The 16,034-nt window shown below is 41.1% G+C and overlaps 1 protein-coding gene across 1 annotated transcript in view; it reads right to left on the bottom strand.

Annotated features, from left to right (window-relative positions):
• The window catches only part of cacna1ba (calcium channel, voltage-dependent, N type, alpha 1B subunit, a), a 135,193-nt gene that overhangs the window by 57,364 nt on the left and 61,795 nt on the right, over window positions 1–16,034 (bottom strand). Inside the window, 4 exon segments of the mRNA XM_078285198.1 lie at window positions 1,510–1,591; window positions 4,554–4,643; window positions 5,767–5,882; window positions 14,474–14,577. Coding sequence (XP_078141324.1) covers window positions 1,510–1,591; window positions 4,554–4,643; window positions 5,767–5,882; window positions 14,474–14,577 — 392 coding nt within the window.

Below are 16,034 nucleotides of genomic sequence, written 5' to 3'. Positions count from 1 at the left end.
ATTTCCCCACAGGGATCGATACAGTTTTATCAAATCTAATCTTATATAAAATAAAGTTATTATGTTATTATGATTATCATTAAATCGACTGGCACATGGCCCAGCTTACAGGGGGTGCACATTTTGTCAAGGTGAATAATGGCGGCACAGAGTTAAAAAAAAAAAAAAAATGGCTACGAAGAACCGCGGCTGCAGGATGAATTGGCTGAATGGGATATAATTAACTTATAAATTCTGAACAGAAGGTTTCTCATACTCTGATGAGCTTTGTCTGTGTCAGAGCCAAAGTGAAGCCCTTGGCACCATTAGAGCACAGTGCAGTAACCCCCCCCCCCCATCCTGCCTGTGCCATATTAAACCCTCTGTAACTTAAATTAAGCCCAAATGTCAAGTGGGGCTGGACGAAAAAAGAAAGGAGAAAAATTGTTCTATTAGCATTTCATTACTGGCGCAGGAAGACGAGTGGGCTAATCATTTCCTGGTCTATTTTAATCCAGACATCTGACTCCTATAACCTGACGACCCACACTAACACTCTCTCTCTCTCTGTTTGTCTCTACCTCTCTTTCACACTCTATAAACTTACCTATGTTACCTATGGGGATTTAAAGTGTGTCTGTGGTGAGTTTATAGTGAGTTGATGATACAGTAGTGAGTTCATAGTGCTCTTATAGTTCTGTGATGTCAATGTAATATTCCTATAATTGTCCTATTGACGTATAATGTGTCTGTGCTATCCAATAGCAGGTTTATAGTGACCTTATCATACTTTATGGCATATTTTTATCTCTCATGGTATCATATCCTATGGGGACTGATAGTTTTGCTGGTTAGTATCCTTCTTAAATTTCTTATTGGATTGCTATATTTCTCTTGCTATATATTTTATTTCTTCTATCCACCTACCGCTCTCTGATCCCTCCATCTCTATCTATCTAAAACTCTATTTTCTCAATCTTTTAATCAAACATTTTTGGTCAGATTCTTCTCCAGGGCTGAACCCCATGTCTCATCTTGATCGTGTGCAGCGGCGCTCGCCTTATTGGGCTCTAATAATAACCAGTGATGGGGCTGGACCAAAGACAGGCGGCACTGGGAGACTTTATTAAAACAGCCGCAGCCCATGTAAAGCGTATCAATGTAACACTCCAATTCAAAATTGAAAATAGAAAAATAGAAACTTGAGTGCAATATTCTAAAATCTTAATTTGTTGCCCCTCTCCTTGGATAAAGAGATTTTAAACTTGTTTTTTCAATTAATGCAGTCTGAGCAGAGGAGGGAGCATCAGATTGCAGTGATTGGTACTTGCGCAATGAATTATGGGAAAGTTTAGGTGGGACAAGGGTCTTCACCGACCAATAAGAAGCAAGTCCAGCCATTGCTGTGGACTGCTTGAGTGGAGAAGCACTTATGTGTGTGCTGCCTTTAACATAATGGAGTTTGCAGGTTGGACAGTATAGTGAGTTGTAGTAACATGGCAGATATTGTATCAGGTATCATTCTCACCAACTGATGAGATGTCAGTGAAATGGTCCTCGCCTTCCTCTGCGTTGATCAGGTCATTCTTACTCTTCTTGGCTCTTTTCAGTACTGCAAATATGAGGAAAAAACATACAAAACATGAAGCAGGATTACCAGATACTCTTGATTTGAATTGAGATTATGACGTATTTGTTAATGTTATTAGGTGGATGATTTTTTTATTTTTTTATTTTTTTAATTTTAGGTGTAGTGATGAGAAGGTACTGAATGCTACCCAGCCCCTGAGTTTTACAGGGACCTGGGTGCTTCACATTACATCTAGTTAACAACAACAACAATTTTAGTAATTTTATTATCATTATCATTATTATATCACTTTTCAAAACAGTTACAAAACACTTACTTTACAAAGGAGTAAAAGAAGCCAAACCAGATAAAACTGACTGCAAAAGCTGTAAAAGCAAGGCAAGAACATCTATCTGTCCAGCGCAATATTCAATACCACAGAAAATACTCCGAATATAACTATTGAATATCGGCCCAAGCCTACTATCCAGACCTATACACACAGTCTATATACGTATATACAGTATATATACACACACAGCGAGACTGTGGAACAGCCAATAGGAATCTCTTGTTTCACACAATAGCTTGGTGCCAGGCCCATCCCTGCTTTAAAACTAACTGGCAACCAATGTAAATATCCCAAAATTGGGGTGATATGTTCTGGTCTTTTTGTTCCAGTAAGAATCCTAGCTGCTGCATTTTCTACGAGACAGAGAGATTTTTGACTGAGGCATGAATACAGAGAGTTCAGCTGCATTCACATTGTGGCGGTATGCGGTAGACAGCAAACCAGATGTTCATTGTTTTGAAAAGAACCACCACCTGTGCTATCACCTGCCACACCTGCAGACGCAATCTCGCAACAAACGTTGGATTTTCCCAACTTTTGCCTTCAACTACAACGGTGAAGACAAACCAGATGCGGAAAAAACAAAAATCTATGCATCCATGTGTTTTTCCACCTACTCTTCTTGCCTCCTCTTCCAAGAAAATACAATAGTGAATAACCACAGAGCTTTCTTTGCCTGTCAGCATCCAGAAGAAAAAGATGTACTGCCAAATTTTGGTTTGGCTGGGCTCTTCCAATTACCTGCTTCGCTTCATATTCATTTAGAGTGGGAATAATATTTAATAACATGCAAAATGTAATCTATTTTCAAATGAAATATTGAAAATGAACAGTCACACAATGCTATTTAAAGCTGTACTAGGCAACTTCGCACACTGGCGGCTCCAAATAGAAGCAAGAGGCAACTGTTTGAATAATCTGAACTTTAATACCCAGCAATATAAGGTGAGGTCAGTGCTTACCAACCCAGCCGCTCTGTGATGCTTTATACCAAAGGATACCAAAGAGACAAGAGAGGAAAATATTACGTTGGTGAGTCCAAATTTCTCTGGACGGAGCGCTGCTGTTTAGGAGACAGTTTGGATTTCACTCTTAAATTCCGATTTGGCACTTCCTATGGGGGAACATACCCAACACCAAAATTTCATTAAACAGCGTCTTGGCGGGGTGGATGGGCCGCTCTTTTCTGTTATAGTCCCACTTTGTGATTTAGACTGATAAGACAGGTGCATTTATACATATAAAATCTTGCCTAGTGCAGCTTTAATGGGTCGTTTTTTATTGTATCAGTGTACACGGAATGGTCAAACCAGTTTATCAAAATCCCCTTGGCACCAAGAAGGCACTTTGCCGCTGTGGTTGAAAGAACATCCCGGGATGCCGATCAGTATTGCTTTTCTTTTTCCCAGCCACAATCTGAATGCATTACAGCTGAGGAAGACGCAGCCGGCTCTCAGGCTCTCAGCTCTTGTTAACTGAGCGGAGCTTCAGACTGGAGCGAAGGGCCCTCATACTCCCACGCTGCCTCTGAACTCTGGTGAGCCTCACACTCTCTGCTCGGTCCTAATCTCATTACCCCGCCACCCTGACACCCATAATCACTGTGGGTGTCACCCCGGGTGAGACTACAGACGAGAGGCAGCACGGCCTTGATAAGAGGAGAGTGTGTGCACACACAGCCATGCATACACACACACACACACTCATATCAGAGGGGGAAGGCAGTGGAACTAAGTCTGTTTCAGCTACATACTGTACACTCACTTATGGAGATGCTCATGCAAAGATGTTTGTGTGGGTGGGTCTGACAGAATGGAGCAAGCCCAACACTTGGACATACATACATTTTTTTCAACATAATTGACATATACTGTATATATACTGTATATATATAGTATGATAAATTATACATATACATATACATATATATATATACTGTATATATGGACTAAGGTTAAAGGTACTAGGGCTAAAGGGACTGGAGCTAAAGGGGCTAAAGTCTCTTTAGCCCATGTCCCTTAGTCCTAGTCCTTTAGCTAGGACTAAGGGACATGGGCTAAAGAGACTAGGGCTAAAGGGATGAGGGATACAGGGACTAGGGCTAAAGAGACCAAGACTAAAGAGACTAGGGCTAAAGGGATGAGGGATACAGGGACTAGGGCTAAAGAGACCAAGACTAAAGAGACTAGGGCTAAAGGGGCTTGAGCTAAGGGATTAGAACTAAAACAATTAGCACTAAAAGGATGAGTGCTAAAAAGACTAGGGCTAAAGGAACTAGTGCTAAAGAGACTAGGACTAAAAGGACGAGGGCTAAAGAGACTTGGGCTAAAGAAACTAGAGCTAAAGGGGCGAGGGCTAAAGGGTTGAGGGCTAAAGAGACTAGAGCTAAAGGAGCTATGGCTAAAAGAGCTAGGACTAAAGAGACAAGTCACAGTAACCTAAATTTGGAAACAAATCTACATTAACAGAACACAAGAATACTTTCAGCCATAACATGACTATGTGGAACTGCTCTAATAACTCGTATCTTTCTTAGATATCTGTGATTTTCTGACGCGGTTGTTACAGTTTAGCTAACTTGTAAAATGATGCACATTGAAATCTGCTAATATTTTGATTTCTCAGGATGCCAGGTTCATTTCTGCCTCTCACCAGAGTTATTGTGTTTCCTCTTGTACCACGCTCCATCCAGAGGAGATTTCTCCTCTGCGTTCTTGTCTTCCTCAGCCAGCATCACCTCCTCTGCAACACAAACACAGTAATGTCATTTCAGTTTCACTCCCTCTAAATAATTTTTTTATCCAAAAACTATATCCCACCCATCCCCCATTCATTTTGGTTAGAATTACTTGTCATCCCCTCAGTTGACGCAGCCACACACAAAATTAGCTTAGATTGCTGGTTCTCAGACTGGGGTCCTGGTACCCCCAGGGGTCCTTAAGGGGGCCGCACGCAAAATGAGGAATAGTTTAATTTCACTATAATGTAATTCACTAGATAATTATCCCAATGAGAGATCATCACTGTTATCTCCCCACAAACAGTGTAGAGAATACTAAATCAACTAATCTTATCAAGCAGAGGTATACTGTTACTTTGCTGAAATGTTACCCAAGTAAAATTAAAATTACTGTTGTAAAACTCTTTTGGAAAAGCAGCTCATTTAAAATATACTCGAGTAAAAGACAGTTTAATGTGATATTGCACATGTTGTTATATATTATATTGAACGTTCTAAAGAAAATTCATGTCATTATTCAATCTGTGATACACAAAAAACCTGAAAATGTCTATCGCCAAAATTCAGTAACATTACTATGTTTTCCACCAGCTATCCAACAAGCTAGTAAGGCTAGCCAACTAGCTAGCGAACACCTAGGCTAATGTAAACCAATAATACTGTAGCTGGATGGATGGTTTTTTGGCTAATGTTAACTAGGCTACTCTCATGAATAAATTTGAGCATTTAATGTTACAGTTAGTTAACGTCTCTTCCTCATGCTTGTGCAGGTTTGATGCAATTTACATTACAATTACAACAGTTCCTGATGCAATGCTAATGGACACCCTAAAAAAAATTGTAGTGTGTGTGTGTTTCAAAGGTAGGTATACATTTTTATTAATACTCACTGTATTATTAAATATTTGTCCTGTTTCCAGGTACACCTGTTATTTATGGAATATTTAATGTTGAAGTATTTTGTTAAATGACTAAATAAGTTAAATTATAGGCCTACAGCTTTATTTTCTAACCCATAACCCTCTCAATAAAAGTATTAATTCCATGCCTAAAGTGTAGTGATCCTTGAAGGTCAATATATCATAACACCAGGGTTTGACTGACAGGAGTGTGTGTGGGTCTGACCTGCTTTGCAGATCCACTCCAGGTAGCCGGTCAACTCTCTCTCTATCTGCTGCTGTCTGCGGAGCTTCAGGAACTCCTGCCTCTTCTCCACCCGCTCTCTCTCCTTGGCAAACTCCCTGTAGAAACCACACACACACACACACACACACACACACACAAATGCTTATTGGATCTGACAGGCAAATGTACAGGCCCTGGAGCAATCCACTGTTGACAGGTATACAGCAGGCTGGCTTGCAGCAGGTAAGACAGAGTTAGCGTCTGCTCACACTGTGGGAAAGCTTAACTCACTGTCAACGGCAGGGGCGGCCTGACGCTTAGAGAGACAAGCTTGTGACTGTCTGGGTGGTGGCAGTGAACGAGGCTCTCTGTACTTTCTCTTAACAACTACTGTCGAGGTGGCCATGAGCAAGGCACTCAACCTCCAATAGCTTTGATGGAGAACATATGTAGGTGAATGAGTGTGAAGCAGGGCGATGCTGCAAAGGAGAATGCTTGCCTAGAAAATAGCTAGGGTTTGATATGAGTTTTTGAAGGGCAATACTGATATTTTTGGATTGAAACTGCCAGTACTCTATATTTTGCACCAATATCATAATCATTATATTTGGTTAAAATTAAGATATTTTAACCTTGTCAGGATGGAAGAGCCTCTGAAACAGCATTTGAAACCATCATGGGACACTAAAACTCATCATTGAAACCAGCAACTAATACTAACACTAGGGCTGCCCCCAACCAAAGATTTTCCTAGTCGACTAGTAGTCATTAGTTCAAGCCATTCGTTGACTAGTCGTAGCACGTTTATGATGTTAATTTAATTATTTTAATTTTTTTTTTTTGAAAAAACACACCCAAGTCGCGGCTACTCGCGGTCAGAAACACTGGTGAAATACACTCTGGTTCACAGGAAAAAACACACCCAAGTTGCGGCTTCTAGCAGTCAGAAACACCGGTGAAATACACTCTGGTTCATGGGAAAAAACACACAATAGGCGTAGGCTATTAGTCGCTTGCTTTGAGCCCCGCTGCTGCACAGAGCGCTGTCCACTTGTTTATTCAAAGTTTATTAATATTGAACGTGTCGCGTGTCCAAATTGCACCAAATCCGACACTACACATCCTTGGGTCCCCAGTAATACACCCGCCAAGTGCAACCCTGGTCTAATAACTTTTTAACGACAAGGCGCAGCTCCCGAATTTGAGGTTGGTTTTTTTTTGTTTTTGTTTTTTTCTGCGACTAACTGACCAATGAAAACTTGGTTGACCAAGACTCTTCTCGTCGACTAACGCTTGGTCGACTATTTGGGGGCAGCCCTAACTAACACTAATGCTATTACTAATACTAACATTATTACTCCTGCTACCACTACTACTACTAATACTAATAACACAATAACCACAAAAGGCACATGTCACAAGCACATAGTATGTGCCTTAGTTCAATTCAGTCCAAACCAAATTTACAGTTTAACATTATACAGTCTAGTCTACCAATACACCTTAGAGTGCATACAAATACACTGCATGAAACACAACATTGGTTTTCCGTCGTGTGCCATCGTGACCCAGTCTGCAGGTTTTCGTTCCAACCGAACACTACAGCTGCTGATTTCACTGATTAACACACAATAAACCAGACAGGAGGAACTAGCTAGTGAAATCAGCTGCTGTACTGTTTGTAGTGTTCCAGCCATCTAATCTGGGACTGATTTACACCTGGGATGCAAGATGAAGGCAATTAACTGTAATTGACTAAAATAGAGAACTAGTAGTACTCTGGGACCCGAGGACCAGGATTGAGAACTACTGGTCTAGATAGCACTCTTCCTCAAAAGTGAACCCACTTCTTGGTTCAGTAGCATCACTTTAACTATTGAGACAGAAGTCACTCTCTCAAAAAAAAATATAGATCCTGTTCCACAGAACTTGAATGCATAGAATGTTCTTTCCATTCAAATCAACGTTCCTGGACGGTCGGAGCGGCAGCCATTTTTATGTGAACCTTTGGACTAGCTTCCGTATAAACCGACTTAGAGAGGCGAGAGGTTTTGCAGCAAGGACCAGAGCAGTGAGAAAATGGCATTGATGGCATCTGAATTAAGTTGTCAGTCAGTCAGTGGTGGCCTTTTACTAGTTGCTGCTGTCTTTTTAAGTAGGTCAAAAGTTTTGACATCTCTGTACAGTGAGTAGAAGTGTTTATAGTTGAGTTAATCTCAGTTTCAGCCGATGTCTGCTAGCTGTTTGAAGTTAGCGAATGCTAACTTTTCTTCTCCACTAAAGGTAGGCTAAGCTACGTTACTTTCTAGCATTTAAGGGGCTATATTAAGTTAAAGGTACCTGTTTGATGATGCTTACCAGCTTGGTTTGCTAATATGCTGATTTTGACTGGAAGAGCTAGCGAGAGAAGCACAATCTTTGATAAAGCTACATTAACCTCAGCGCAAACAGCAGCTTTCAGTTGAGTTTTGACAGTTTGCTAAGCACTCATACAACAGACACATCTGCACAGTTCTCAAGCAAATGACCAGACTTGCATTGTCACCATAGCAACTAACCCTTAAAATTCCATAGTCGCCATATTATGCTGTACTAGCCAAATTACCATGACAAACAGTGGAATGAACGTTCAATCCATTCAAGTTCTGTGTCCTGTTCCTTTTGCGGAAAATGACAGAACCTTCATTAACCGGCTGTGCAACAGGATGCAACACAGCGCTGCTATCTCTTTGCATGTATATTGATGGAGACTCTGACAACAATGCTTTTATTTACTTCCCCTATTCCAGTCACATCTCCACTGTGGCTAAAGCCAGCGAACAAGAGATATAAAGATAGAAAGAAAATGTGTTTATGTGTACGTGCAATGGAACAGCTGAATTGTTAAATTGATTATTATGAGAATATTGAATGTTTATTATATTACTACTGATAACATGGGCTGATTCTGTTTTGTTTTTACTGATATTTCATGATTTTGTGTTATATTACTACTAGAAATGTCTTAATGTTTATAACCTCACCCCCATTGCTACTATATCGCTTTGCCAGCATACAGTAGGTTTCTGTCCTGTCATGCCAATAAAGCAGATTTGATTTGAATCGAGTGGGAAAGGAGATGGGCGAGAGACGAGGCGAAAAGAGGGAGAAAAAAAAAGAGAGGGGGAGGCAGAATGAGAGAGGAAAAGAAGAGCTCGAAAGAGACTGAGAGAGACGGATAAAGAAGGACAGAGGGAGAGTGAGAGAGCGAGAGCGAGAGACTATTGAAGTAACAGAGTGAGGGATCTCCAGTCCACCCCCACAGCTCAGTGATTGGTGTGTCTCCCACACAACGCCGGGGGAAGCTCTATCCTGCATTGCAGTGGCTGTCTGCCTGCCTTCCTGTGTGTGTGTGTGTGTGTGTGTGTGTGTGTGTGTGTGTGTGTGTGTGTGTGTATGTGCGTGTGTGTGTGTGTGCCCGCAAGTGTGTCTAAATCTAATTGTGTGTGTATATATCTCTCTGTATAATGTGTAGTGTGTGCGTCCATGTGTGCCTGTTAGTGCATGTGTATCAGTGTGTGTGTGTGTGTGTGTGTGTGTGTGTGTGTGGCGGGGCCGGGAGGGGTTGTGGCAGCTAGGATTTCCCAGCCTTGCTGCAGCTTCACTTATCCACACTTTCACACTCTCACACACACACACACACACACACACACACACACACCCACACAGCGATACACATGCAAACATACGCACAAACATACACATGGACACACACACTACACATTATACAGAGATAGATTCACACAAAATTAGATAAAGGCACAAACTTGTGCGCGCACACACACATACACACACATACACACACACCCTGGCCCTCCTCAACAATCTGTGGTACTGTTTCATCAAACAACAGCATTTCATATAATGCATATGTATATAAGGTGCATGTGTCTATTCTCCCACTGGAAAGGTGCATGTAAACCTGACACACACACACACACACACACACACACACACACACACACACACAGACATGCAGAAGGGCAGAGTAAACCAAAGAGGAAACAAAGGTTAGATGCGTGTGCGGGGAAGAGAAAAACAGAGAGTTAGATCTTGTACTAGGAGAAAATAAACAGTTTGGCTCATTCTGCTGAAACCACATAGCGTCCTGCAGTAACCTGGTATCTCCAAAAAGGCAGCTTTTCAGTTTTTTACCATGCATTTTCAGTGGCTTGGCTTGGTTCCTCAAGTAAAGAAACTAGGGTTAGACCGATATTAACCTTTTATTAAAAACTGGATATCGTTAACAAAATGAAATAGCTGACTGGTAACACTAGCTTAAGTTATGGATAGGTGAACCTGGTGCGAACAGGTTTTATCCTCAACATCATGTTCTGTTCAATCCAGTTGCTGTATCCTTTCATTGGGACCTTCTTGGCTAATTTGGCCTCCAGCTGGACTCATATCAAAGGATAGTTTTGGTTGAAATTTGTCCAAAGACTGGTTGAGTGAGCCATTTGCTTCGGTGTCTTCTGCGATTGTGTGTCCCAGCCTGAATATGACTTAAATCAAATATGGCCGCCCATGACACTGAAAGTTAAATAAACACTTCCACTCTACCTCTGATTTCTCAATAGTAGCTAAAGCTAGCAAGCACTGCTACCTTCTGATAAAAGACTACTAACTTACATGGATAAGACCATATTACTATGGTTTACCGCAAATCACTGACAAACTGATTATTTATGCTGCATTATTAGCATTAGCATTATTGGCAGTATCGATGCGGTTGTCAAAACTCTAAAAAAGAAACAAACCAAACTGTTTATGCTAAGCTAACATAGCCAGACCCTCCCATCCCAGGCAGCAAACCCGAGACAAAGACGGAGCATATGGGAACACGCACATTTCAAAATGGCCGACATCTTGAAACTTGTTCAACGGAGACAAACCAAGTTCTTCTACCCGATAAATAAAACCTTATGTGAGACACAATGTCAGTTCGGGTATGGTAAAAATACAAACTAGAAAACCTGGAGATGTGCATTGCGAGGTTGGAGGGGGGGGTTTGATCTTTGATCAGCGCCACATTTCATCCCACGCCGACAGGATAAAAGCTGAGCGAGCCCTCCCATGATCTCCCCCGGGGGTCTGCAGCCTCTAAACCCTGCATGTATCTGCCTTCCTGCCCGGTCTGAAGCTCAGATCGTGGCCTTTAAACAATGACATGGCCCCCGCACGGCCCTGCCAGACTGCATCAGTGACCTTTCACCTCCCCAGTAAGTTTAAGGCCATCTGACAGCTTCTATAGAGAGATCAGGGAGCAGGGAGGACAAGATAGCCACAGAGGGGGCGGCTAAAGGCTATCTGGTCTCCAAAGCCTTTGACTTAGCTCTTATCACTGTGTATATATGGGTGTGTGTGTGTGTGTGTATGTATGCTTGCCTGTGCGTGTGTGTTCATGTGTATTTTCACCATGCTATAGGTATAGTTACTCTATAAGATGTGTATATGTCCATTTTCTCAATGTGATATGTATATTTATGGTGGGTTTACACTCATTTTGTACATCTTTTATTGATGCTAGCTTATTGACGTGGATGTTTCAGAGGCTTTTCCACTCTGACAAGAATAAAACTCTAGGGGAAACACTGAATACCTAAACCTCAAATACTCAAATTTAAAGATATCTGTATCACTCTTCAATAACCCATATCAGTCACCTCACCCTTCACTCTATTGGATGTCGCTCTGGATAAAAGCATCAACTTAAAGGATAAGTTTGGTGATTTTGGACCTGTATATAATTTGTCTCTTACATACCTGTAGTACTTGGACTCGCAGACAATATTGACTCCGCACCACTCCTACCAAACTCTACTGTTTACAATCTGACCTGACCGTCCAAAACTAGATCACCCCACAGCAGTATGTGCTGCGGCAGAGAAAAATAGTTCTGTGATTTTCTGATTTGTGAAAGTGTGCGTAACTGCGGAACTGTGTCATGAAATCAGAGCTAATTTTGTATATTCATTTTGCAACTGTTCCGTTTACTCTCAACTCCCCTGTGGAGCCTACAAATGGCTTTTTGGAGATATTTTGACAAACCCCGTTTGGACTCATTGTTAACAGCAAGAGGCCGTTTCAATCGACATTTGGACGCAGCAAGAGGCAAAGGAGCTCGCTGTTCCAACCGACAGCTGACTCTGGAGTCAATATTCTCTGTGGGTCCAAGTACTACAGGTATGTAAGAGACAAATTATATATAGGTCCAAAATCGCCAAACTTTTCCTTTAAATGCCTAAATGAAAGAGGGAATCTAGATAAAAACTTTGAGAGGAAAATGACGGACACGTAATGATGGACTAATGGATTAATGCCTCTGCTGACTTTGTAGTTCATTCTAGTCATCATCCTCCTCTCCCGACGGCGGCCAATTAATTACTGTTAAAATTAAGTAAACAAGAAAAAGTTGCGACTCATTATTTTACCCGACCAGAAGACGCGGGAATTAAGGTTGGAAGGTTGGAAGGAAAAAAAAAACCCCAAGATATTCCACAAATGACTTTAAGTCTTTGAGGGACGGTCTCTCACCTTGAGCTCAAAAAGAAGCGCTGAGGGAATAGATTTCACACCGCCGGAGAGAGACATTACCTTATCGGCGAGGGCAGAGCAAACAGACCGAAACTTTAGAGCAACCGCGGCTTCTTTTTCGGGAAAAAATTTTTACGACCTTAACGTTAAACAACGGGGTGCGTCCGCAGGCTCAAGGGGGAGGTAATCGCTCTGCGGAAGATCTAAATAAGCGAGGAGTTAGCTCAGACACAACAAAGAAAAAGAGAGAGAGAGAGTGTGGCGGTAATAAGAGCATTAATGTCACAGCCCAACGCCATAAAGGAAGCAGCCGAGACCATTTGGTGGAAGAGGCTGGTGAGAATTATATTAGCTTTCCGAGAAGAAATAGAGGGATTGATAGTGGTGAGAGTACGGAATCGTACGCCACAGAGCACTCAACCCTGGAGTGGGGGAGGGTGGGGGGATCCCCTGGCTCCCATCAATGCTTTGTGTGTGTGTGTGTGTGTGTGTGTGTGTGTGAGTGAGTGCACAAAGGGGGGGGCCTTTCCCTAAACCAATTAACAAGCCGAAAAACTTAGTTCTAATTTACAAAACACTGGCGATCAAGTTGACAGTAAGGGATTCGATTTGTATGGATCATATACTGCGCGTTCCACCTTGCACACGAGCGGAAGACGGCGATAAAAGCGCCAAGCCTTCTCCCGCGACGCTCTTCTCGACGGTGATGAGATGCACTCGTTCCTCTATTCTGTCATGTACGGCCTTAAATGAGGGAGCGTACCGCAGGATTACACTAACAGGCTCTGCGTGCCGGGGAGGAAGGCTGAATTTGTGTTCTAATAAACCGTCCGGTCACAAGCAACACACGAAGAGAAAATGCAGTATAAATAGACTGGAAATGTTACATTATAGCAGCCACAGACATGGAATTTCCCAGTATTAGCTAGATGCAAGGGGAGGTAGGAAAAACTTCTAAGATGATGTATGAATGCAAGTTTTACATTTTATTCTACATTTCACCAGTAAAGTGGCGTTGTTGAGTTACTCCATAATCACTGGAAAAGATCCATTACAAAGTCTGTAATGGAGACTAAACTCAGTTTACCCACCTTTTTATTTATATTTTTTTATTTATATTTAACTGTTTTAGGCTGACAAAACTTCTTTATGTTAAACATTATAGTAATTTAGTATATTGCTATAAATTGATGTTTTTCTTAAAGTATGATAGACTTCTCTTAATATTGGTGGTTGTTTGGCTTATGATGAACGTTTTGCACTTTTTCACTGGAAAGTTTGCATTTAAACATAAAAAATTTAATGTGAGCTCCCTTTGCATGTAGTCTTCATTGGATTTGTGGGTCTTTCAGGACCCAGTTTTTGACATTGATTTTGGACATGGATATTTTGACAAACCCCATTTGGACTTATTGTCTCTGCGGGTCCAAGTACTACAGGTATGTAAGAGACAAATTATACAGAGGTCCAAAATCACAAAACTTATCCTTTAAATCAGTGCAGATCCACTTTGTGCTATTTTGATTTCCAACATTCACACAGCAACAAGTTCCTATACTTACAAAAGCACATTCCTGTCAATTATATGTTATTTATTGTATATTGTCCAATAATTTTGTCATCAACTGCATACACATGCACACCAACATGCCATTTTCACTCGGAATACATGTATTCCACTTTTGAGCTGCTGCATGTAAACATTATAGGCTGCTTACTTCAAGCCAGATCACCTTTTATCCTGACTATGAGAAAGCGAAGATACCCGGCTTCCACCAGCATTAACCAGGACAGTGAGGCATGCATTCAGTCTGAGGCGGTCTGCTTACGCTCAGTTTCCATGGTAATATTTAGAATATTCAGTTGCTTCATGCATGCAGGGAGTGAGATTTGAAGGTGCATAGAAACAGCTTATCCCGAATAACACCTTGCAAGGGATATATGAGCTCTTACTCAGAATGCAGCGTGCAAGTAAACAGACTGAGGACGGGAAACTACCGAAGCATATTTTATATTTCCTACCGGGCAAAGGCCGCTGTCACGTGACCAGACAGGACCGGTTAAGAGGTGGCGCACACCACGGAAAAGTGGAAAGACTCCCTTCCCTTTGGCCCTGTTTACAGTGTGTACTCACCCAGACAGGACGCCCAGCACCAGGTTGAGCATGAAGAAGGAACCGATGATGATGAGGGGGATGAAGTACAGCCAGTTCCATGTGTTCCCTGAGGCATCATTGGCCTAAACACACGCACAAAAAACACACACACACACACACATTTTTACTGCTGAATTACATTGGGAACAAAATCACATCCACAAACCTGGGATGGGGTCGAATCACCTTAAATTCACTCAATTCAAAATGTAAAATCTAGTGTCAGAATGTTTATATAAGGTTTTTGTTTTTATCAAAATTGAGTTATCCCCATATTCATGATCTTGGAATGTTACTTTATGCTTGTGTGGTGTTATTTTTATTTTTTTTCTCAAAGAACCTTTTGGGGTTAAATATTTAAAAAGCTATAAAGTACATAACAGTTTTGCCACATGGTATTTCAAATCTTTGATGCTCAGTATCTTAGAACTGCACCCAGATAGAACCTTATAATTCAAAACTCACAAACTGACACTGCTGATATGATAATAGAGCCAGTATTTTCAAGAAGTTCTTTATACATTGGAGTGCAAAAGACGTCTGTTTGTTTGAACTCTGAAGAAAAACCAAGTCATGAATTGACTGAATTGTGAATGAATTGACTGCAAAACTTGATCCACACTTGTTGCTCAGCCTCATGCCATTACTGTCAACCTAAAAACACTATTTGCATATACATACATGATAAATCCGATAAAAGCAGAGCAGAAGAACAAGACATACACACTGTCCAGGTGAGAAAACGAAACCTCAAGGGGCTTATGAAAACATCTCATCCCGAAAGAAAAAACAAAAAATTTAAAAAAATCAAGATGACAAAGAGAGAAGTGCATTGGGCAACAGAAACTCACTCAGGAGGAGAAACCCAAGAAAATGTATAGATAACGGGTAAAGGAAAAATCAAGGGACACTAAAACTCTCCATTGAAAGCCATGCTAATGAAATTCTTTTAGGTAGGTTAGCAGCTGGAATGATTTCTCTGGTCAGACATCTAATCAGCAAATCCTCTAACATAGTGTGGAGGAATAACACAAAATCTATTAGCTCTAGTAACAATTTGAATCATTAAGAAACAAAACAACATAATCATTCGTAGTGATCACACCATGTAATCATATACAATGTAATCAAAAAAATCAGGCGGAACACTTAGTCATTTCAATGCTGTGTATGCAAAATAAGCACTGTCAATAAAGTAAAATGAACAAACATTACTTAGCCAACTGAATATAGTGAGAATAGAAAATCACAAAAAGAAGAAAAAAGTGTCATCAAATATATGATTCTTCTCATGCTGATCTTATTGAGCTGCAAGTGTCTTCTGCAAAGCTGAATCCAGAGCTGACATTTTTATGTATGACTTATCAGTTTGGGGGAAGGTACAATCTGTATATTCCCCCTAAACACTCCAGGTGCCTGATGTTACCATTTGATGTGTATGTGGCTGTTAGGATGGCGAGTGGGTAGAAGAGGAAGGCACAGGCCGAGGCAGGCTTCAATATCACCACGTGGGATTTATTGTGGAGAAACCAGGAGTATT

Source organism: Centroberyx gerrardi, chromosome 8, assembly GCF_048128805.1.
Source record: "Centroberyx gerrardi isolate f3 chromosome 8, fCenGer3.hap1.cur.20231027, whole genome shotgun sequence".
NCBI lineage: Eukaryota > Metazoa > Chordata > Actinopteri > Beryciformes > Berycidae > Centroberyx > Centroberyx gerrardi.
This window is presented reverse-complemented; position numbering and strand designations above follow the sequence as displayed.